This window comes from Musca vetustissima, unplaced genomic scaffold (genome assembly GCF_032173495.1).
Source record: "Musca vetustissima isolate MV318-11 ecotype Yass unplaced genomic scaffold, APGP_CSIRO_Mvet_v1 utg19307, whole genome shotgun sequence".
Taxonomy (NCBI): domain Eukaryota; kingdom Metazoa; phylum Arthropoda; class Insecta; order Diptera; family Muscidae; genus Musca; species Musca vetustissima.
Window position 1 is genome coordinate 17,143 of NW_026875952.1, and position 23,877 is coordinate 41,019.

General features: G+C 36.3%; 1 protein-coding gene across 1 annotated transcript in view; it reads left to right on the plus strand.

The window, feature by feature from the left end:
- Positions 1 to 10,491: 10,491 nt before the first annotated feature.
- The window catches only part of LOC133338485 (uncharacterized), a gene marked incomplete at its 5' end in the record, with an annotated part of 75,182 nt that continues 61,796 nt past the window's right edge, over positions 10,492 to 23,877 (plus strand). Inside the window, one exon of the mRNA XM_061546653.1 lies at positions 10,492 to 13,074. Within this exon, the coding sequence (XP_061402637.1) occupies positions 10,492 to 13,074 (2,583 nt within the window). The remainder of the gene's footprint in view (positions 13,075 to 23,877) is intronic.

Below are 23,877 nucleotides of genomic sequence, written 5' to 3' on the forward strand. Positions count from 1 at the left end.
ATATAGTAAACAATCTTCTTAGGTACTTACGGTATTTTTTTCTATAGAAAATATTAATCCTTAGGGACCTGAGGATTTTTTTTCTATTATAGAAAGTCTCCTCATGGGCCTAAACATTATTTTATTGAAAAAAAAAAATTCAGTCCCATGAGGTGACTTTTGCAATAGGAAAATGTCTTAGACCCATGAAGAAACTTTTTTCAAAAGAAAAAAATCACAGGTCCCTTAGGATTTAAAAAAAATTAAAAGATAAACAATTGGCGTGGATTTAAAAAAAATATTAATTTTGAAGAAGTATTTTTCTATAGAAAAAAGTCTCCTCAGGGGACCTGAGGAATTTTTTTTATAGAAAAAAGTCTCCTCAGGGGACTTGACGTGATTTTTTTTTCTATAGAAAAAAAGTCTCCTTAGGGGACTTGACGAAATTTTTTCTGTAGAAAAAGGCTCCGCAAAAGAAAAAAATCACAGGTCCCTTAGGATTTCTCCCTTAAAAACCATGAAAAATAATTTTTAAAAAATGCCCGCTTATCGTGGACTTTGACAAATAGTTAAATCCGCGCCTATGGAATTCCTTGAAAAAAAATATTGTATAAAAGTCCACGTCTTTGGCAGATTTGGAAAAGTAATTTTACGTGGCCTTTGAAATATAATTTTTAAGAAATTCCTTGACCATATTGGTGCAATCAATTCTTAAAAACATTCCAGTCTACATATGACTCAAATGTGGAAAAAAACTTTAATGAAGAAGATCTTCTGCAGTGCTTCTGGTTGAAACTAGTGTGAATAGGAACTTTGTAGTTTTATTTAATTTTTTTTTTTTTATGTGTTTCGATAACTCTCCTCCGTCATCCATTGATGTCCCAAAGATCTATTGCAAAAGAAATGTGTGTGTGTGTGTTTATTGTTGTTGCTTTGTTTGTTTGTCTGTATGGTTGGCAGGGTATTATGGAACAATTAAGAAGCCAGAGACTTGCCAGAGACACAATGAAGGTGGTGACGGTGGGGTAGCTGCTCGGAAGATGAAGACATTTTTGTTCAATTAAAATCAAAGAAACATATGTACATACAAACATACACATGTACATACATATCTATGTACAATCGCATTTCTGATCCCAGCTACAAAAAATGAAATAAAATTAAAAGAAACTACTCGGTGTATCTCCTCTTGATACAGAGCCATCAATGGAGGCCACAAGTATCCAAGCCAGGCAGCAACTGCCTAGAGTATATCTCTGTCTGTCTGCTGGTCCGGCGGTTTGTGTGTGTGTCTCTCTATCGTACGAGATGAAGATAACAAAACAACAAATACAAAAAAAGAAAAGAAAAAACGGTATTAATAAGTCAAGGTCAATATCTCACTCGTTTAATCGACGAGGAGATATGTTTGTCAGTCTGTTGGTCGGTCGGTATGTACGTTTGTATGTACTTGCTGGTATACTGAGAGCTATGAGAGGTTGGTGAATGGCTAGCTGGCTGGCCAGTCATTCTGATGCCTTTGGCGACAAGTAACAACGGCATCGACATAGTCCGCTAAGGCTCTCCATGTAGCAAGCATCTGACTTATATACAAACACACACACGCACACACACTGAAGTGATCAATGACAATGACCGATTAGCAGCAGTAAAATAAGATTGGAAGCGATTAAAAGCTGCAGTTTGTTTTAATTTTTATTTATTTGCCAAACCGACCAGACTCAATATTTTTTACAGTTTCTGAAAGTCAAGTCCAATTTCTGCTATTTTTATTGGACTGGCGAAACTTAGCCATGCTGCTGCCTCAACATTCCGTAGCTTAGCTGCCAGGCGAATATTCTGATCTACAATTCAATTCGCATCGATACGATTCGAATCCATTTGCAAATTGCATTGACAATCGCCAATTGAAATATTCGGTGTGTCGTTGTGTGTGTGTGTTTGTGTGAGAGTATTTAATTATGTAATTTATAAGCGGTAGAAAATCAGATAAGCGTAAAACCACCACGACCACTGCCACTAGAGCTAATGTTCTGTTTGTTGTTGGTTTTGTTTCTGTTGAATGATTCTTTTCAACGCCATTCATTCATTAAGTCCTCGCCATGGCTGAGGGGGGTTCGATGGTTTAGAAAGTTTTTTATTTGTTTTTGGGACAAAAGGAGAAAATATTGCGTGACTATGGGTGACTGTTGACAGATCTGATATTAAAATTTGGTAATTCTGTTGCTGTGAAAATCGATTACTTTATTTTTGAAGGTACATACCATAGTCGTGGGCTTTTATTAAAATTATTTTTTTTTCAAGGACCAGAATAGGTTAGCAATATTTAAAAATTATTTCTTAAAGTCTAACAGAGGCGGAATTTTTTTAAAAATGATTTTTCGAGAACCTCGATATGAGTAGATTTTTTAAATTGTTTTTTTTTTTCAATGTTAGTAGCCCTTGATGAGTTATTATTTATTATTTATTTTATTATTTTTCAAGGGTCTATTTTTTTTTTATTTTGCAAGGGTCTGGGTCATGGCACTGAAGACATTTTTTCAATAAGAAAAAATTCCTAAGGTCCCTTTGGAGACTTTTTTTCTATAGAAAAAAAAATCCTCAGATCCCTCAGGAGACTTTTTTCTTTATGTCACTGAGAAAACCTATTTATATAGAAAAAATCCTCAGGTCCCTGACACTCAGGAGACTCTTTCCTATAGAAAAACAAATTCTTCAAGACCCTGAAAAGACTGTTTTATATAGAAACCAGTAAGGAAAGTAGTAAAGTCGAACGGGGCCGACTATATGATACCCTTCACCACTTTGGGTATATTTAACAGATGAATCCTTGCAGACGTCGAATTTTTATAGGACCAGTAAAATGAAATTGGATCCATAAACATGTCATTCCGCAACCGCTACCAAATTTTTCATTTGGTCAGATATATAAGCTATATCTAAATCTGAACCGATTTTCAGGAAACTTAACACACATCATTCTAGACTCTATTCATTACGCTGTGACAAATTTCGTGCAAATCAAAAAATATATATGAACTTTGGTGGACCATTTACTTTAAATCGGACGAAAATATATATATGGGAGCTATATCTAAATCTGAACCGATTTTCATGAAACTTACCACACATCATTCTAGACCCATTTCATTACGCTGTGCCAAATTTCGAGCAAATTGAAAGATAAATTGAGACTGTGGTTCACCATTTACCTTAAATCGGACGAAAATATATATGGGAGCTATATCTAAATCTGAACCGATTTTCACGAAACTTAACACACATCCTTCTAGACCTTATTCATTACGCTGTGCCAAATTTCGTGCAAATCGAAAGATATATAGGGACTTTGGTGCAACATTTACATAAAATCGGGTGATACTCTATATGGGAACTATATCGAAATCCGAACTGCCAATTTTCGTGCAAATCGAAAGATATATAAGGACGTTAGTACACCATTCACAAAAAATCGGACGAAACTATATATGGGAGCTATATCTACATTTAAACCGATTTTTACGAAACTTCGCAGACATCAGTCTGGACCTAATGCAGTACTGTGTGCAGAATTTTGTCCCAATCGGACAAATATTGGGAGTTTGGTGCATCATTTACATAGAATCGGACGAAACTTTGGCCAAATAAGTGAACTATGCCAAATTTCATCCAAATCGGATCATAAATGCGACCTGTACTTTGTTCACAAAAATACATAGACGGATGGATGGACAGACGGACATGCGTAAATCGACTCAGAAAGTGATTCTATGCATATATTCTCAAAAGGAACCATGTTTCTATCTCGATTCCTTTTGCCTGTTACAAACATATGCACAAAGACATAATACCCTGTACCACAGTGTGGTGAAGGGTATAAAAACTCCACACGACCCGGAGGAGTTTTTTTTTAAAGTTCTTCATGTCTCTACGGAGTCTTTTTTATAGAAAAAAAAATCCTCAGGACACTTGAAAAAATATTTTTTGTTTTTTTGAAAACGCACGCCTGAACATTTTTTTGTCTATAGAAAAAAAAATCCTCAGAACGCTCAGTAGATTTTTTTGATATAGAAAAAATCCTCAGAAAACTAAGCAATGTGTTCCATAAAACTATTTTACCACAGTGTGGTGAAGGGTATAAAAACTCCACCCGTCCCGGAGGATTTTTTTTTCTTAGAAGAAAAGTTCTTCATGTCTCTGAGGAGACTTTTTTTATAGAAAAAAAATTCCTCGGGACACTTGAACAAATATATATTTTTTTTTTTTTTGAAAACCCACGCCTGAACATCCTCAGGACGCTCAGTAGACTTCTTGCTATTGAAAAAAAATTCCCAGAAAACTAAAAAAAAACTTTTTTTAGACTTTTATCAGAACACTGAGGAGACTTATTTCTATACAAACAATTCTTTAGGACTCTGAGAACACATTTTTCAATAAAAAAATTCTCAAGATCCTTGAACAATTTTTTTTTTAAATCCACGCCATCTGCATAAGATCCTTGAAAAATATTATTTAAAAGCTCCACGCCTTGTGTGGAGCTTAAAAAAATATTTTTTTGTTTGGATCCTTGAAAAAATATTAAAAAAAATCGACGCATCCTAATCCTAAAATAAAATTTAAAATAAACGTCGTCTATGGAAGATTTTAAAGATATTTTTGAAAAAAAAGTATCTGTAATTATTGTAATCCCAGAACAAATATTTACGACTTCTGTTCTAAGTGCGGTGTTATTATCTCGTTTCAGATCTTAATTGTCAATTACATTTCTTCCTAGTTGAAGAAGATCACATAATTCAGCTAATATCCGATCATTAAGCAAAATGAAAAAAAAAAAATAAAATTCAACTTAATTGTCCTTGTCCACACGTTCATGATCTTGAAATTATCTGATCTACGACTATTGGCATTAATCTCTCCCCGTTAACCACCCACCCTGAGTCATGCGGCCAGTCCATTTTTATCCTCAGTAGTTTCGGAAAATAAATTGAAATAAAACGAATTGTTTTCCATTAATCTTTTAATTTGGAATACTTCCAAAACGTGCTGTTACAGCTTACAGCGACACGAGGTCGATCTGGACGGTTTACGGAATCTCCTTTAATGGGGATTTATTTTTGTAAGATTCTACCTCGTTAATGGGAAGGTGGTGATATAATCTGCCGCCTCCCTGCAGTGATCGCTACTACCCCACACATTGCAAATAAATTGATCTCAATTGCATTGGCAATGGAGTGGGAATACTGAGAGTTTGGCAACAGGAGGTGGAGAGGGTATAAGTTTTATAATTCGTTCGGCGATTCGTTCATTTTTCGTTACGCAATGACTTTTATTTATTAATGAACGTTTTTTTCCGTTTCGTTTCGTAGAATCTGGGTTATTTCCTGCCATCACCAGTGCTCATAAAAATAACACCAACGCACATCGACCGGCCGACCAGCCTGGCCAGTTAATATTCCAAATTACACAGTCAGGAAAATAAAAATAATTCATCGACTGTTGTTGAAATTAATTTAAAAAAATCGTGATCTTGATTTTGTAACCGAAATAATTTAATAATTTACGCATGTCCGTCCGTCCGTCCATGTATTTTTGTGAACAAAGTACAGGTCGCATTTATGATCCGATTCGGATGAAATTTGACATAGGTCACTTATTTGGACGAATTCTATTGAAATTTGGAAAAAATCGGTTCAGATTTAGATATAGCTCCCATATATATTTTCGTTCGATTTAAGGTAAATGGAGCACCAAAGTCCTTACATATCTTTCGATTTGCACGAAATTTGGCACAGCGTAATGACTTAGGCCTAGAATGATGTGTGTTAAGTTTCATGAAAATCGGTTCAGATTTAGATATAGCTCCCATATATATTTTCGTCCGATTTAATGTAAATGGTGCAAATCTTTCGATTTGCACGAAATTTGGCGCAGCGTACTGAATGAGGTCTGGAATGATGTGTGTTAAGTTTCCTGAAAATCGGTTCAGATTTAGATATAGCTCCCATATATATTTTCGTCCGATTTAAGGTAAATGGTCCACCAAAGACCCTATATATCTTTCGATTTGCACGAAATTTGGCACAGCGTAATGAAATAGGCCTACAAAAATGTGTGGTAAGTTTCATGAAAATCGGTTCAGATTTAGATATAGCTCCCATATATATTAACGTCCGATTTAATGGAAATGGTCCACCAAAGTTCCTATATATCTCTCGATTTGCACGAAATTTGGCACAGCGTACTGAATGAGGTCTAGAATGATGTGTGTTTAGTTTCGTGAAAATCGGTTCAGATTTAGATATAGCTTCTTATCTGACCAAATGAAAAAATTAGTATCGGTTGCAGAATGACATGTTTATGGATCCAATTTCATTTTACTGGTCCTTCAAAAATGCGACATCGGTTAGGATTCATCTGTTGAATATACCCAAAGTGGTGAAGGGTATCATATAGTCGGCCCCGTTCGACTTTACTACTTTCCTTACTAGTGTTGTTATGAACATTTCATGCAAAAATATCCCCTATATGAAAGGCCTACTGAATGTCCTTTTATTACAGAGGAGCCTCTTAAAATCATTTTTATAAAAATTCCCAACCCCACCTCCATCCCTTGGCCTCCCAGGAACATTTTTCAATATTTAATTTTATTGTTTATTGTTCGATGCCAAATAGATTTTAAAAATAGACATGTTTTGTTATGACATGTGGGGGTTCAATTGAACAGAGAGATAATATTTAAATTTTCAATACAACGAAATTAAACTCATTGATAAACAAACAGCAGATCCATTGCGGATCCATGTAATTGTTTCTTTTTGTTCGCCTTTAGTTTATTTACTCTTGGACCGAGACGTTCCATATATTATTCCTTTGGTGGACAAATTAGCAGAAGTGAAAAATAAAACTGGAACTTAGGTAGTAATCGGAACAATATTCAGATCAGTCTATATTGTAGGTGTGTGTGTGTGTGCGTCTGTGTGTTCAAAAATGAATTTGTTGACTTCTTGCCATAAATTAATTGAGATGCTACCATTGCTACTGCCATAATTTGTTTGTACATTCATTTTTTTATTTGTCAGCGAATTAATGGAATTGTACAACAACAAACAATATAAATTCCGTTAACACACAAGGGATGAATGACAAGAAAAGGAGACTTCCTAGAGGAGGTCTATAAATTATTTATCAAGCTCCTCCTCACAAAATATTTTTTTAAAGGTCTACCAAAGGCGTGGAGTTTTTATACCCTTCACAACACTGTGGTACAGGGTATTATGACTTTGTGCATATGTTTGTAATAGGCAAAAGAAATCGAGATAGACCCATGGTTCCTTTTGAGAATATGCATAGAATCACTTTCTGAGTCGATACGTCTGTTGGTGTCAAATTGTAAAAAAGTACAGGTCGCATTTATAATCCGAATTGGATGAAATTTGACACACCTCATCTATTTGGTCCAAGGACGAACCCTATTGAAATTGAGAAAAATCGGTTCAGATGTAGATAGAGCTCCCATGTATATTTTCGTCCGATTTAAAGTAAATGGGGCACTGAATTCCCTATATATTCTTCGATTTGCATGAAATTGGGCATAGCGTTCTGAATTAAGTCTAGAACGATGTGTGTTAAATTTCGTGAAAATCGGTTCAAATTTAGATATAGCTCCTATATATATTTTCGTCCGATTTAATGTAAATGGTGCACCAAAGTCCCTATATATATTTCGATTTGCACGAAATTTGGCATGGCATTATTATTGACATTATTGAGTAATGTCTGCCAAGTTTCGTGAAAATTGGCTCAGATTTACATATAGCTCCCATATATATTTTCGTCCGATTTAATGTAAATGGTGCACCAAAGTCCCTATATATCTTTCGATTTGCACGAAATTTGGTATGGCATACTGAATTTAGTCTAGAAAGATGTGTGTTAAATTACGTGAAAATCGGTTGAGATTTATATATAACTCCCACATATATTCTCCTCCGATTTAATGTAAATGGTGCACCAAAGTCCCTATATATACTTCGATTTGCACGAAATTTGGCGCAGCGTACTGAATTGAGCCTGGAATGATGTCTGCCAAGTTTCGTGAAAATCGGTTCATATTTAAATATAGCTCCCATATATATTTTCGTCCGATTTAAGGTAAATGGTGCAACAAAGTCCCTATATATCTTTCGATTGGTATGAAATTTGGCGCAGCGTACTGAATTGAGCCTGGATTGATGTCTGCCAAGTTTCGTGAAAATCGGTCCAGATTTAGATATAGCTCCCATATATAGTTTCGTACGATTTTATGTAAATAGAGCATCAAAGTCTCTACATATCCTTCGATTTGCACGAAATTTGGCATAGTGTAGTGAATTGAGCCTGGAATGATGTCTGTCAAGTTTCGTGAAAATCGGTTCATATTTAAATATAGCTCCCATATATATTTTCGTCCGATTTAAGGTAAATGGTGCAACAAAGTCCCTATATATCTTTCGATTGGTATGAAATTTGGCATAGCGTACTGAATTGAGTCTGGAATGATGAGTGCTGAGTTTTGTGAAAATCGGTTCAGATTTATATATAGCTCCCATATATATTTTCGTCCGATTTAATGTAAATGGTGCACCAAAGTCCCTATATATACTTCGATTTGCACGAAATTTGGCGCAGCGTACTGAATTGAGCCTGGAATGATGTCTGCCAAGTTTCGTGAAAATCGGTTAAGATTCAGATATAGCTCCCATATATAGTTTCGTACGATTTAATGTAAATGGTGCACCAAAGTCCCTATACATATTTTGATTTGCACAAAATTTGGTATAGCTTACTGAATTGAGTCTGGAATGATGTGTGCTGAGTTTCGTGAAAATCGCTGCAGGTTTAGATATAGCTCCCATACATATTTTCGTTCGATTTTATGTAAATGGTGAAACAAAGCCCCTATATTTTCTTCGATTTGCACGAAATTTGGCACAGCGTACTGAATTTTGTCTAGAACTGTGTGTGTTAAATTTCGTTAAAATCGGTTCAGATTTAGATATAGGTCCCATATATATTTTCGTCCAATTTAATGTAAATGGTGCACCAAAGTCCCTATATATCTTTCGATTTGCACCATATTTGGCATAACGTACTGAATTGAGCCTATAGTGGTGTCTTGCAATTTTCTTGAAAATCGGTTCAGATTTAGATATAGCTCTCATATATATTTTCGTCCGATTTTATGTAAATGGTGCATTCTTCGATTTGCACGAAATTTGGATTTCAAAAAAAAAAAAAAAAAATGTCCGAATGCACAAAACTGAAATAAGTGTAACCTAACATGTGACAAGTTTCGATGAACTCGGTTTAGATTTCGATATTTTGCTTTAAATTGTAAAGAGCAACTCTATATCTGAACAAAATTTAGTATAGGTTGCAGAATGACATGCTTAATTTCATGTTAATGTCCTTCAAAAATGCGACGTCTGTTAGGATTCCATCTGTTGAATATACCCACATTGGTGAAGGGTATCATATAGTCGCCCCGTCCGACTTTACTACTTTCCTTACTGATTTAGAGATAATTTTTTGAAAATCTACCCAAGGAGTATTTTTAGGGTTTGCCAAAGGTGTGTTTTTTAAATATTTTTATAGGTATTTTTATAGGTATGAAAAATATTTTTTTTATTTAAATCAAAATCCAAAGTCATATAACAATTTTCAGTCTATAAATATTTCAAAACAAAAAATTCAAATCAAATGTAAACTTTCTACTCTCCAACAACTGGTTCGAAATGTAGAACAAAACTACCATTGAAATATATTGACAATGTCAGGGCCACAGCCTGTGGCGTTAGCGAGGCCTTATCTAAATAAATCTATGAATGAATATTCCAATTTTTTACAAAATAAAAAAAAAATCAAAATACCCATACACTCACACACAGCTAAATTTTGAAAAGATCAACATTCTTTTTATTTGTTTACTTTACGAAAAAAATACAACAACAACAAAAACAAACAATAAATTGATTAGTTTTTATAGATTTGAAAGAATGTTCGTTCGGTGGTTCTATAATCTAAGCTAAATGTTTTGAATGCTGCGAGAGAGAAAAACAGAAGAGAATATCTGTTAGATATTGAGCGGCGACTGACTGGGTTGTCTAGACTCTAGATGTTGTAGATTTTCCTTATATATATCGATATTGCATGAATGTGTGTTGTATTGGGTTATTGTGAATGTTTTGCTATTGTGAATGTGTTACCTACGCTTTCTCTTATTTCTTTTTGTATTTAAAAAAAATATTTTTTACAATTTCCCCTTGTCCGGCACATCCTAATATTTTTACTCCACAATAAAACTTAAGCACATACACACACACACACCAACTCTCACATAGCTTTTTTTCTGTTTAGAATATTGATCTCCAAATATCTACTCTGATTTATTAATGGTGTTCTGTTTATTCTCTCTCTCGTTCTCTTACACACACTCTCTCTCTCTCTCCTTTTGGATATAACCACCATTAACAGTGCTAGCAGAGAAAACTTGTATAGCAGTGATCAGCAACATCATAAACAACAAACACTACAACAACAACAGAAACATCAACACCAAACAGCAACAACAACAACATCAGGGCAACAACAGCAGCAGCAACAACACCACCACCATTCACATCAACAGTTATTGCGCCAGTCGTTGATCAACCTCAGTGGTGCTCAGAACGTTCAGAGTACCCCACCGCTATCGGGTAGTCATTCGGATAACAACAGTTATTGTAGCGCCAATACATCGCTCGAACAACCGGAATCGCAACAACAACAACAATTGTCTTCATCTGCCGCCTATTTGCATAGTACGCCCCGAAGTTCTCGTTCACCCTCCCAGCACCATCAACACGACCAGCAGCAGGGAAATCCGATCGGTTGTGGCACTGGGCCAGGTGGTGCCAAACTCCACAAATCGATTTCGTGCAGCTGTGAATCGTTGAAATGTGCCGAATCGGTATCCTTGGCCGGAGGTCTTGAAACACCGTCGCCCTGTTTGGCCAACGACGAAGAATCGCAACGTCGTAATTTCGATACTAGCACAACAAAATCGCTGAGTCGCAATTTTCGGGATTCGACAGCGTTAACAAAAAGAAACGAAGGAGAAGACGACGAACACGATCATCAACAACAACAACGGGATAACAACGAATTTTCCTTGGACCCTAGTAAGAAATCGATTAGCGGTGTAAGTGTGCGCAGCGGAAGTGTTGGCCCCGCGGCCAGATCCTTTACCACCACACCGTCGTCCACAGGTGATGGTGATCGCCATTCGCTGCCCTACGAAGAAACATCGACAACAGCAACAGCAGCAGGTCAGCGTTTGTCCAAGCAAACCTCGTACGACAGCAGCAGCAACGGCGGCGTAGCAGGACATCGTTCGCCCCAACTGCTATCCCTAGCTGATGCTCGGCACCAGACCCCGGGACCAGGAGCCACTAAGTCCCACTACACACACCAGTACCTGGAGAGCTGCAGCCCCACCAGCCGTCTCTCACAGAGTCCGAACAGTAAAAGCAGTAGCTTGGCCATAGCCGATGCTGAATATCAGGACGCCCAGCAGTCAACCGGAGATTTTACACAACTAGTCGTTCGCAACTTGAGTCATTCGGATCCCATTCGATCCGAACTAGATCCGGAACTCAGCCATTGTCCGGCCTCGTTACTGAAGACCCATTACAGTGACGTTAACATCTACGCCAAGAACGAACTTGATCGCCACCTATCGCAACCGGATAAACAGCAGCTGGTCAATAACGCCTACATCTTCAAGTGTATCGGAGGAGCGGGTCAACAGAGTCCCACATCGTTCCTCAAGACCAATAAAATCAAAGAGCAGACGCGTAAACTGCGCAACCTCTCGTTGAAAACCAATCCGTCGACGGGTAAAAAGAAATCGCAAATCCTATCGAAATCGAACGCGGTCTCCGACAACTCCCTGCATCCGGGTGACAAGTATTTGAATCTCTATTTGGTGGAAAAGAAGAATAAGCAGCCCGCAGCAGGCCAGAGTGCAGCATCACGCCACAGTGCCCCCTTTGTGGTCAACGGAGCTGTGAAGCCCTCGTCATATCCCGCATCATATCGTTCCTCAGTGAAGAGTGAAACAGCCGTAAGTGCCGCCATACAACAACAAGCCGCAAGTGCAGCAGCAACCAGTACCAGTCCCAGTGTTGCCGCAGGTGTTCACGGCAGTAGTCTTAGCGATCATCCGCCGCCGACGCACGTCTCATCTGCAGCAGCAGCAGCGGTCGTTCAATCAACTCCGGTCAATTATCAACAATCCAATCCAGGCAACGCCGCAGCCGATACCCCCACCCCCACATCGACCACTTCGACTTCCACCAAACGGCCAACCACGAAACCAGCCAAAATTAACAACAAAGGCTGCAATCTGGTCAACAACGGCACCAAACTTAGCGTCAGCACAAATTCGTGCAATCGTCTACATGCCGGTTCGCCACATGCAATATCACCGAAAAGCTCTGTATCCAGCAACGGTCACCTCAACAAGTATTGTCTGACCGACATCAGTCGCCGCAAGACCGAATTCAACCGCCAGCTAAGCGCCCCGACCGACTACACCCACCATTCGTCGACCAGCAACGGTGCGAGCAACGGTGGTGGTTCGCGTCACTCCCAGCAGGAGGTCCATCACGTTGGCGCATCCACCTCAACGGTAGCCAGTGCCGCTGCGGTCCTCAAGTCGTCCGGCGCCCATTTGTCACAGTCGTCGTCGCAGTCGCACCAACAGTCGCAGCTCCAGTTGCAACAGCTCCAGCAGCTCCAACAACAACAACAGCAGCAACAGCATCCGTTACAACAACAGCAACAACACCATCTCTACCATCAGCATCAGTTTCATCCGCATCCGCACCAGCATCTGTTGCAGCATCAGCACCACCACTACCAACACAGTCAACAGCATTTACACCAGCAACAGTTGCCGCCGCATCAGAGCGCGTCAACAACAACAGTATTAACGAAACCGACATCGAATTCGTGCACGAATAGTTTTAATCGTCGCCACATCAAACGGCAGAAAAATACGAAATTAAATGAAAGGTAAGTGGATGGCGGATATCCTTTTTTTTTTTGCTTTGAGGGGAGAATATGGAAGAAAGCCTCCGGGAGGATTTCTTTCTTCGCGATTTTTATAAAAAATATGTTTTTTTCGACAATTTCCACGGGCATTAAGTTTTATAAGAATATTTATGCGTGTCAACCTGAGGTCCTCAATGGTTATGGATATTTTAGAGAATATGTTTTGAGGGTCTACCCTAGGCGTGTATTTTTTAAAGAGAATATTTTCAAGGTTTACCCTTGGCGTAGACTTTTTAATACTCATTGTTCAAGGCATACCAGAGGAGTGGATTTTTAAACAGATTTTATCTTCAGGCAGGTGAATTTTTTAAAGAGATTTTTTTCTGACAGTTGGATTTTTTAAAAGTTATTTTATGAGGCGTGGATATTTTTTTAAATTATTTTTTTTTTATAAATATTTTTGAAGGTCCTCTTTAGGCGTGGCTGTTTATACCCTTCACCACACTGTGGTACAGGGTACATATGTTTGTAACAGGCAAAAGGAATCGAGATAGAATCATCGTTCCTTTTGAGAATCAGCATAGAATCACTTTCTGAGTCGATTCATGCATGTCCGCCTGTCCGTCCGTCCGTCCGTCCACGTATTTTTGTGAACAAGGTACAGGTCGCATTTATTATTCCAATTGGATGAAATTCGGCACAAGTTACTTATTTGACCCAGGAACGAACCCTATTGAAACTGGAGAAAATCGGTTCAGATTTAGATATAGCTCCCATATATTTTCTTCCGATTTTAGATAAATGGTGTAACAAAATCCCTACATATCTTTCGATTTGCACGAAATTTGGAAGAGTGTAATGAATAAGATCAAGAATGGCGTATGATAAGTTTCATGAAAATCGGTTCAAATTTAGATATAGCTCCCATATATAGTTTCGTCCGATTATAGGTAAATGGTGTGCCAAAGTCCCTATATAGCTTTCGATTTACACGAAATTTGGCATAGCGTACTGAATTGCGTCTATAATAATGTGTGCTAAGTTTCATGAAAATCGGTTCAGATTTAGATATAGCTCCCATATATATTTTCGTCCGATTTCAGGTACATGTTGCATTAAAATCCCTATATGGCCTTCGATTTGCACGAAATTTGGCATAGCCTACTGAATTAAGTCTAGAATGACGTGGGCTAAGTTCCATGAAAATCGGTTCAGATTTAGATATAGCTCCCATATATATTTTCGTCCGATTTAAGGTAAATGTTGCACCAAAGTCCCTAAAAATCATTCGATTTGCACGAAATTTGGCATAGCTTACTGAATTAAGTCTAAAATGATGCGTGTTAAGTACCGTGAAAATCAGTTCAGATTTAGATATAGCTCCCATATATAGTTTCGACCGATTTAAGGTAAATAGTGCACCAAAGTCCCTATATATCTTTCGATTTGCACGAAATTCGGCATAGCGTACTGAATTGAGCTTAGAGTGGTGTCTGCAAAGTTTCGTGAAAACTGGTCAAGATTTAGAAATAGCTCCCATATATAGTTTCGTCCGATTTAATGTAAATGGTGCACCAAAGTCCCTATATATTTTTCCATTTGCACGAAATTCGGTATAGCGTACTGAATTGAGTCTGGAATGATGTGTGCGGAGTTTCGTGAAAATCGGTTGAGATTTAGCTATAGCTCCCATATATAGTTTCGTCCGATTTTATGTAAATGGTGCACCAAATTCCCTATAAATCTTTATATTTGCACGAAAATTGGCATGACATATTTGTTTGAAGTCGATTTACATACGTTTTTCCCCATTGTAACAAACGAATGACATGACATTTATGGATTGATCTAAGACGTTTATCCAATTTCATGTTGATAGTCCTGTTTAATATATCCATAGTGGTGAAGGGCCGACTAAATGGTCCCGTCCGACTTTATTACATTCCTTACTGGTTTTTTTTAATTATTTTTCATTGTCTTCCAAATTTTTAATTTTTAAATGATTTTTCAATATTTCTTTTTATTATTTATTTTTGATATTTTACATTTTCGGAACACTGTTCCAAGTTTTTCTTCCAACTTTGATTGAATTCGAATTTGAATTCATTAACTTCCTCCATTTACTTGTAAGTAGTGTTGTTATTCCCCTCTTACGATACGATTTTACGCATACATAACCTGCTGAATAAACTTTTTTTGGTTGTTGTAATAATTCTAAGAATGTAATACAAACACACAGACACACTCACACACTCACACTAATAAAGTAATTAATTGTGTTGTTGTTTGTCATTTAATGTTTTGTGGTTCAGGGAAGTCCCGAATTGGCACATGAAAATATGACGCCTTTAAATGACAACAAATATATTTCACATAAATTTGCTGATTTGAAAAAAAACATTCCAATATTAATGGCAATCGACTTTGTTAATGAGATTTTGATAAAAATTGAGTTCTAAGAATATTAAAAAAATTTTTTTTGGAAGTTTTCAACAAGGCACATATTTTTAAAAAAATATTTTATAAACGAAAAATTATATATTTTTTTAAAACAATATTGAAGTGAGTATTGAAAAAGTATTTTTTTGAAAAACGTCGATAGCCTAGATTTTTTTTAATATTATTTACATTCAATACACGACAATAAATTGTTTGCAAAATTCGTATTATTATTGCTGACAATATTTGCAAATGACATTTAATGACACTGACGTCACTCACTCGTCGTCATCTCATTGACGGAACGATGTCAAACAACAACAAAAATAGCCTCCGTTAATTTCCAGTCAATCTTCAATTTATGACACAGCTTAAGCAAATTAGCTGTAAACGATTAATTATTCGAACGATTATATTCGAAATAACGCAGAACGAAAAAAAACAGGAGCAGGTCCGGTAATTTTTATTTCTTCACTAGAAAGGTTATTAACCGAGTCCTTTATAAAACAAAAAAATATACAAAAACAATAACAAATATTAAATACAATAATAAAAATATATATTTTCTAAATCGGAACCGATTTTCACGAAATTTAACACACAGGCTATGCCAAATTTCGTGCAAATCGAAATATATATAGGGACTTTGGTACACCATTTATCTTAAATCGTACGTAAATATATGTGGGAGCTATATATAAATCTGAACCGATTTTCACAAAACCTAGCACACGTCATTCTAAACTTAATTCAGTACGCTATGCCAAATTTCGTGCAAATCGAAAGATATATAGGAACTTTAGTACATCATTTACCTAAAATCGGACGATAATATACATGGGAGCTATATCTAAATCTTAGCCGATTTTCATGAAATTTAGCACACGCCATTCCAGACCTAATTCATTACGCTGTGCCAAATTTCATGCAAATCGAAAGATATATAGGGTCTTACCTTAAATCGGACAAAAATATATATGAGAGCTATATCTAAATCTGAATAAATTTTCCGGAAACTTAACACACATCATTCTAGACCTAATTCATTCGCTGTGCCAAATTTCATGCCAATCGAAAGATATATAGGGTCTTTGGTGCATAATTTACCTTAAATCGGAGGAAAATATGTATGTGAGCTATATCTAAATCTGAACCGATTTTCATGAAACTTGTCGCACATTATTCTAGACCTATTTTATCACGCTGTGCCAAATTTCGTGCAAATCGAAAAATATATAGGGACTTTGGTGCACCATTTACATTAAATCGGACGAAACTATATATGGGAGATATATCTAAATTTGTATCGATTTTCACGAAGCTTGGCAGACTTCATTCCAGGGCCAATTCAGTACGCTATGCCGAATTTCGTGCAAGGACTTTGATGCACAATTTACATTAAATCGGGCGAAAATATATATGGGAGCTATATCTAAATCTGAACCGTACACATCATTCCAGGCCCAATTCAGTACGCTATGCCAAATTTCGTGTAAATCGAAGGATATAGAGGCACTTTGTTGAACCTTTTACATTAAATCGGACGAAAATATATATGGGAGCTATATCTAAATCTGAACCGATTTTCATTCTAGGCTCAATTCAGTACGCTATAGCAAATTTCGTGCAAATCGAACGATAAATAGCGACTTTGATGCACCATTTATATTAAATCGGACTAAACTGTATATGGGAGCTATATCTAAATCGGGACCGATTTTCACGAAACTTAGCACACATTATTATAGGCTTATTTCAGTACGCTATGCCAAATTTCGTGCAAATTGAACGATATATAGGGACTTTGGTGCACCATTACATTAAATCGGACGAAAATATATATGGGAGCTATTTCTAAATCAGGACAAATTTTCACGAAACTTTGCTGACACAACTCTAGGCTTAATTCAGTACGCTATGCCGAATTTCGTGCGAATCGAACGATATATAGGGACTTTGGTATGACATTTACGTTAATTCGGCCGAAAATATGGGAGCTATATCTAAATCTGAACCGGGTTTCACGAAACTTAACACACATCATTCTAGACCTAATTCATTACGCTGTGCCAAATTTCGTGCAAATCCAAGGATATATAGGCACTTTACATAAAATCGGACGAAAATATTTATGGGAGCTATATCTAGATCTGAACCGATTTTCTCCAATTTCAATAGGGTTCGTCCTTGAGCCAAATAGGTGACCAATTTCGTCCAATTCGTTTCATAAATGCGACCTGTACATTGTTTACAATTTAATATGGACAGACAGACGGACGGACGGGCAGACGGACATGTATATATCGACTTAGAAAGTGATTCTATGCATATTCTCAAAAGGAACTTTGGGTCTATCTCGTTTCCTTTTGCCTGTTACAAACATATGCACAAAGACCTAATACGCTGTACCACAGTGTGGTAAAGGCTATAAAAATCCATGCCATTGGAAGATCCCTAAAAATAACTTTTAAAAAATGCAGGCCTTTGCTGGGCATCTAAACATAATTTTTAAGAAAGGCGTGGGCCTTTCGTAGTTCCCTAAAAATTACTTTTAAAAATTCCATATATTTTTTTCAAATCCACTGTTCAAATATTTCAAAAAATTATTTTACTTCCATATACGTTTCTTATTACATTTGTTTGTTTGTTGTTGTTGTTGTTTAATTTTAATTGTACAACGTGGTGTTTGAGTGACTCTACAATACAGCTGATATAAATATATGTACAGAGACATACACACATTCACAGCACGATAGGCCGTGTTTAGGAATGTTTCGTTTGCTGGGTAGGCAAACAAGGTGGCTGGCTCTCGGTACAATGTCGACGATGACAACGCCGCGTACCTACAAACATATGTATTTCGATTTCAATTTCAATTAAAAATTCAACAATAGAATCGTTAGCGCACGGTGGCGATACGGATTGATAGAAAGACAGACGGACGGCCAGACAGACAATTGTGATTTTTATATGACATATCTATCAATTTTATTTCGTGATTTTTTTGTGTTTCAATTTCTGTTTTTTTTTTGCATTTTTGTCGGTGAGGTGACTTAGGAGGGGTGGGGAGAGGTGTCTTGGGTTTTTAAATCAAATTCCAATTTGTAGTTAATTTGAGCCATAAAAAATAAAATTGGAACAAAACACCTGACTACTTTGCCCAAATGCAACCTTGAATAAAAAAACCATATCCATGCGAAAGGAAATACTGAGGGAGGGCATTTAAAAAAAAAAACTATTTTTAATTTTTGAAATTTAAAATTGATTTAGTTTTATGTGCGACAAAATAAATGTGTGTTTGTGTGCGTGCCGACATAATATAAACAGTAATTTTGAGAAATTATTTTTTTTATCTATTTTAATATTTATTAAAAACAGTTGCCAATCAAAATTCCAATAAATCCGATTTTTTTTTTTGAATTTTCTTTGTTGTTTCAAAGAAAAATTTTGGCCTAGACATTACCACCACCACCACCGCCACTATTTCCATTTTTTTTGTTATTTTTATTTAGAAAAATTTCAATCTACCTTATTGATGGCTTTTCTTTACGGAGAAAAAGAAAAATGATCGACATTGATGTATACAGACATGTGTCGGTGTCTGTATTTACAAAATAATTTCGGAACATATAGACAGCTGAAGTGAATATGGCAATGCTGATGATGATGTACATTTTGATGTGATTAAAAATTAATTATTTTTCCCAATTCTCGGCATGGAAAAATAGTAAAAAACCAGTAAGGAAAGTAGTTAAGTCGGACGGGCCGACTATATGATACCCTTCAGCACTTTGGTTATATTCAACAGATGAATCCTAAATCGGACGAAAATATATATGGGAACTGTATCTAAATCTGAACCGATTTGCAGGAAATTAACCACACATTATTCTAGACCTAATTAATTACGCTGTACCAAATTTCGTTCCAATCGAAAGATATATAGGGAATTTGGTACACCATTTACCTTAAATCGGACGAAGATATATATGGGAGCTATATCTAAATATGAACCGATTTTCATGAAACTTAACACATATCATTGTAGATCTTATTCATTATGCTGTGCCAAATTTCGTACAAATCGAAAGATATATAGGGACTTTGGTGCACCAATTACATAAAATCGGACGAAAATACAAATATATCTAAATCTGAACCGATTTTCATGAAACTTAACACACATCATTGTAGACTTATTTCAGTAAGCTATGCTAAATTTCGTGCAAATCGAAAGAGATATAGGGACTTTGGTACACCATTTATCTTAAATCGGACGTAAATATATGTGGGAGCTATATCTAAATCTGAACCGATTTTCACGAAACTTGGCAGACATCATTCTAGACCTAATTCATTACGCTGTGCAAAATTTCGTACAAATCGAAAGAGATAGAGGGACTTTGGTACATCATTTACCTCAAATCGGACGAAAATATATATGGGAGCTATATCTAAATCTGAACCGATTTTCATGAAACTTAACACACATCATTGTAGACCTTATTCATTTCGCTGGGCCAAATTTCGTGCAAATCGAAAGAGATATAGGGACTTTGGTACACCATTTAAATTACATCGGACAAAACTATATATGGGAGCTATATCCAAATCTGAACCGATTTTCACGAAACTTAGCACACGTCATTCTAGACTTAATTCAGTACGCTATCCCAAATTTCGTCCAAATCGAAAGATATATAGGGACTTTGGTACACCATTTACCTTAAATCGGACGAAGATTTATATAGCAGCTATATCTAAATCTGAACCGATTTTCAGAAAACTTTACACACATCATTCTAGACTTTATTCAGTACGCTATGCAAAATTTCGTGCAAATCGAAAGAGATATAGGGAATTTGGTACACTATTTATCTTAAATCGGACGAAAATATATATGGGAGCTATATATAAATCTGAACCGATTTTCATGAAACTCAGCACACATCATTCTAGACCTAATTCATTACGTTGTGTCAAATTTCGTGGAAATCGAAAGAGATATAGGGACTTTGGTACATCATTTACCTTAAATCGGACGAAAATATATATGGGAGCTATATCTAAATCTGAACCGATTTTCACGAAACTCAGCACACATCATTCTAGACCTAATTTATTACGCTGTGTCAAATTTCGTGCAAATCGAAAGAGATATAGGGACTTTGGTACACCATTTATCTTAAATCGGACGAAAATATATATGGGAGCTATATCTAAATCTGAACCGATTTTTCCGAATTTAAATAGGGTTCGTCCTTGGGCCAAATAAGTGACCTATGCCAAATTTTATCCAATTCGGATCATAATTGCGACCTGTACTTTGTTTACAATTTAACATGGACAGACAGACGGACGGACGGACATGCATAAGTCGACTTAGAAAGTGATTCTATGCATATTCTCAAAAGGAACCATGTGTCTATCTCGTTTCCTTTTGCCTGTTACAAACATATGTACAAAGACATAATACCCTGTACCACAGTGTGGTGAAGGGTTTAAAAATCCCCCTCTTCCAAACATGACCCAAATAAATTCGAATCAAACCTCCCTTTTCCGAATGGAAAATTTCCTTGGAATATTTTTTCCATTATTAAAAAAAACACGTTCATTGACATCGTTCGTTCATCAATACACCTTGTTTACATTTTTTCCAATACAAAATTTTTCTCTGTATTCAAAAATAAAACAAAAAAATCTAGTTTAAGTTTCAAATATGAATATTTATCAAAATAGTGACTTTCGTCGATAACACCTGAAATAACAAGGTGTGGCGTTAATAAATATTCATTACAGCAACCCTACCTCCCTCCCTGTATAGCCAAACCAAAATAAATCCGAAACCAATTTATTTGAGAACGTCGATTGTTTTTAGGCCTGCTTCGATTTTTGCCAATTAATTGTGATGGTGGGCGAAATAGAACCAGAACAAATGAATAATTAAATTAAAAATTATTTTTCAAAGTCTACCAAATGGTAGCAGTCTACCAAAGGCGTGGAATTTTTAAAAAAAAAATTATAGGGTCCACCAAAGGCGTGGGTTTTTCGAGAATTATTTTTAAGGGTCCACCAATTTGTATACCATTCACCACACTGTGGTACAGAGTATTATGTTTTTTGTAAAAGGCAAAAAGAATTGAGATACACCCCTGGTTCCTTTTGAGAATATGCATAGAATCGCTTTCTGAGTCGATTTACGCATTTCCGTCCGTCCATGTATTTTTGTGAACAAAGTACAGGTCGCATTTATGATCCGATTTGGATGAAATTTGGCACAGTTCACTTGTTTGAACCAACGACGAACCATATTGAAATTGGAGAAAATCGGTTCAGATTTAGATATAGCTCCCATATATAGTTTCGTCCGATTTCATGAAAATGATGCACCAAACGCCAAATATTTGGAATTTAAAAAAAATTCAAAGTCTATCAAAGGCGTGGATTTTAAGGGTCCACCAAAGGCGTTGATTCTTATACCCTTCACCACACTGTGGTACAGGGTATTATGTCTTTGTAACAGGCAAAAGGAATCGACCCATGGATCCTTTTGAGAATATGCATAGAATCACTTTCTGAGTCGATTTACGCATGTCGGTCTGTCTGTCTGTCCGTCCGTCCGTCCATGTATTTTGTGAACAAAGTACAGGTCGAATTTATGATCCGATATGGATGAAATTTGGCACAGCTCATTTATTTGGCCCAAGGACGAACCCTATTGAAATTGGAGAAAATCGGTTCAGATCTAGATATAGCTCGCTTATACATTTTCGTCCAATTTTAGGTAAATAGTGCACCAAAGTCCTTATATATCCTTCGATTTACACGAAATTTGGCATGGCGTACTGAATTATGTCTAGAATAATGTGTGCAAAGTTTCGTGAAAATCGGTTCAGATTTAGATATAGCTCCCATATATATCTTCGTCCGCTTTAAGGTAAATTGTGTACCAAAGTCCCTATATATCTTTCGATTTGCACGAAATTTGGCATAACGAAGTGAATTGAGCCTAGAGTGATGTCTGTCAAGTTTCGTGAAAATCGCTTCAGATTTAGATATAGCTCCCATATATAGTTTCGTCCGATTTTTTGTGAATGATACATCAAGCTCCCAATATTTGTCCGATTAGGACAAAATTTTGCACGGAGTACTGAATTAAGTCCAGATTGATGACTGCGAAGTTTTGTTAAAATCGGTTCAGATTTACATATATCTGTCATATATAGTTTCGTCCGATTTAAGGTAAATGGTGTACCAAAGCCCCTATACATCTTTCAATTTGCACGAAACATGGCATAGCGTACTGAATTCAGTCTAGAATGATGTGTGCAAAGTTTCGTGATAATCGGTTCAGATTTAGATATAGCTCCCATATATATTTTCGACCGATTTAATGTAAATGGTTCACCAAATCCATATCTATCCTTCGATTTGCACGAAAGTTGGCTTAACGAAGTGAATTGAGCCTAGAGTGATGTCTGCCAAGTTTCGTGAAAATCGCTTCATATTTAGATATAGCTCCCATATATATTTTCGTCCGATTTAAGGTAAATTGTGTACCAAAGTCCCTATATACCTTTCGATTTGCACGAAATTTGGCATAGTGTAATGGATTAAGTCTAGAATGATGTGTGCTAAGTTTCGTGAAAATCGGTTTAGATTTAGATATAGCTCCCATATATAGTTTCGTCCGATTTTTTGTGAATCATGCACCAAACTCCCAATATTTGTCCGATTGGGACAAAATTTTGCACAGCGCACTGAATTAGGTCCATGCTTATGTATGTGAAGTTTTGTTGGAATCGGTTCAGATTTAGATATTGCTCCCATATATATTTTCGTCTGATTTTATGGAAATGGTTCACCAAAGTCATAGCGTCCTGAATTGAGTCTAGAATGATGTGTGTAAAACTTTTTGAAACTCGGTTCAGATTTAGATATAGCTCCCATATATATTTTCGATCGATTTAATGTAAATGGTTCACCAAAGTCCCTATATATGCTTTGATTTTTATGAAATTTGGCATAGCGTCCTGAATTGAGGTCCTGACTGATGTCTGTGAAGTTTTGTTAAAATCGGTTCAGATTTAGATATAGCTCCCATATATAGTTTTATCCGATTTTATGTGAATGACGCACCAAACACCCAATATTTGTCCGATTGGGACAAAATTTCGCCCGATTCCATCTGAATGGTCTTAAAAAGATACTATGTCTGTTCTATCTACAGGATATTATAGATATTAACATCGCTTGTATGTACCCAAAGTGGTGAAGGGTATCATATAGTCGGCCACGTCCGACTTTTGAACTTTCCTTACTAGTTTTCAAATTATTTTTAAGGGTCTACCAAAGGCGTGGATTTTTTTTTTAAATTATTTTTCG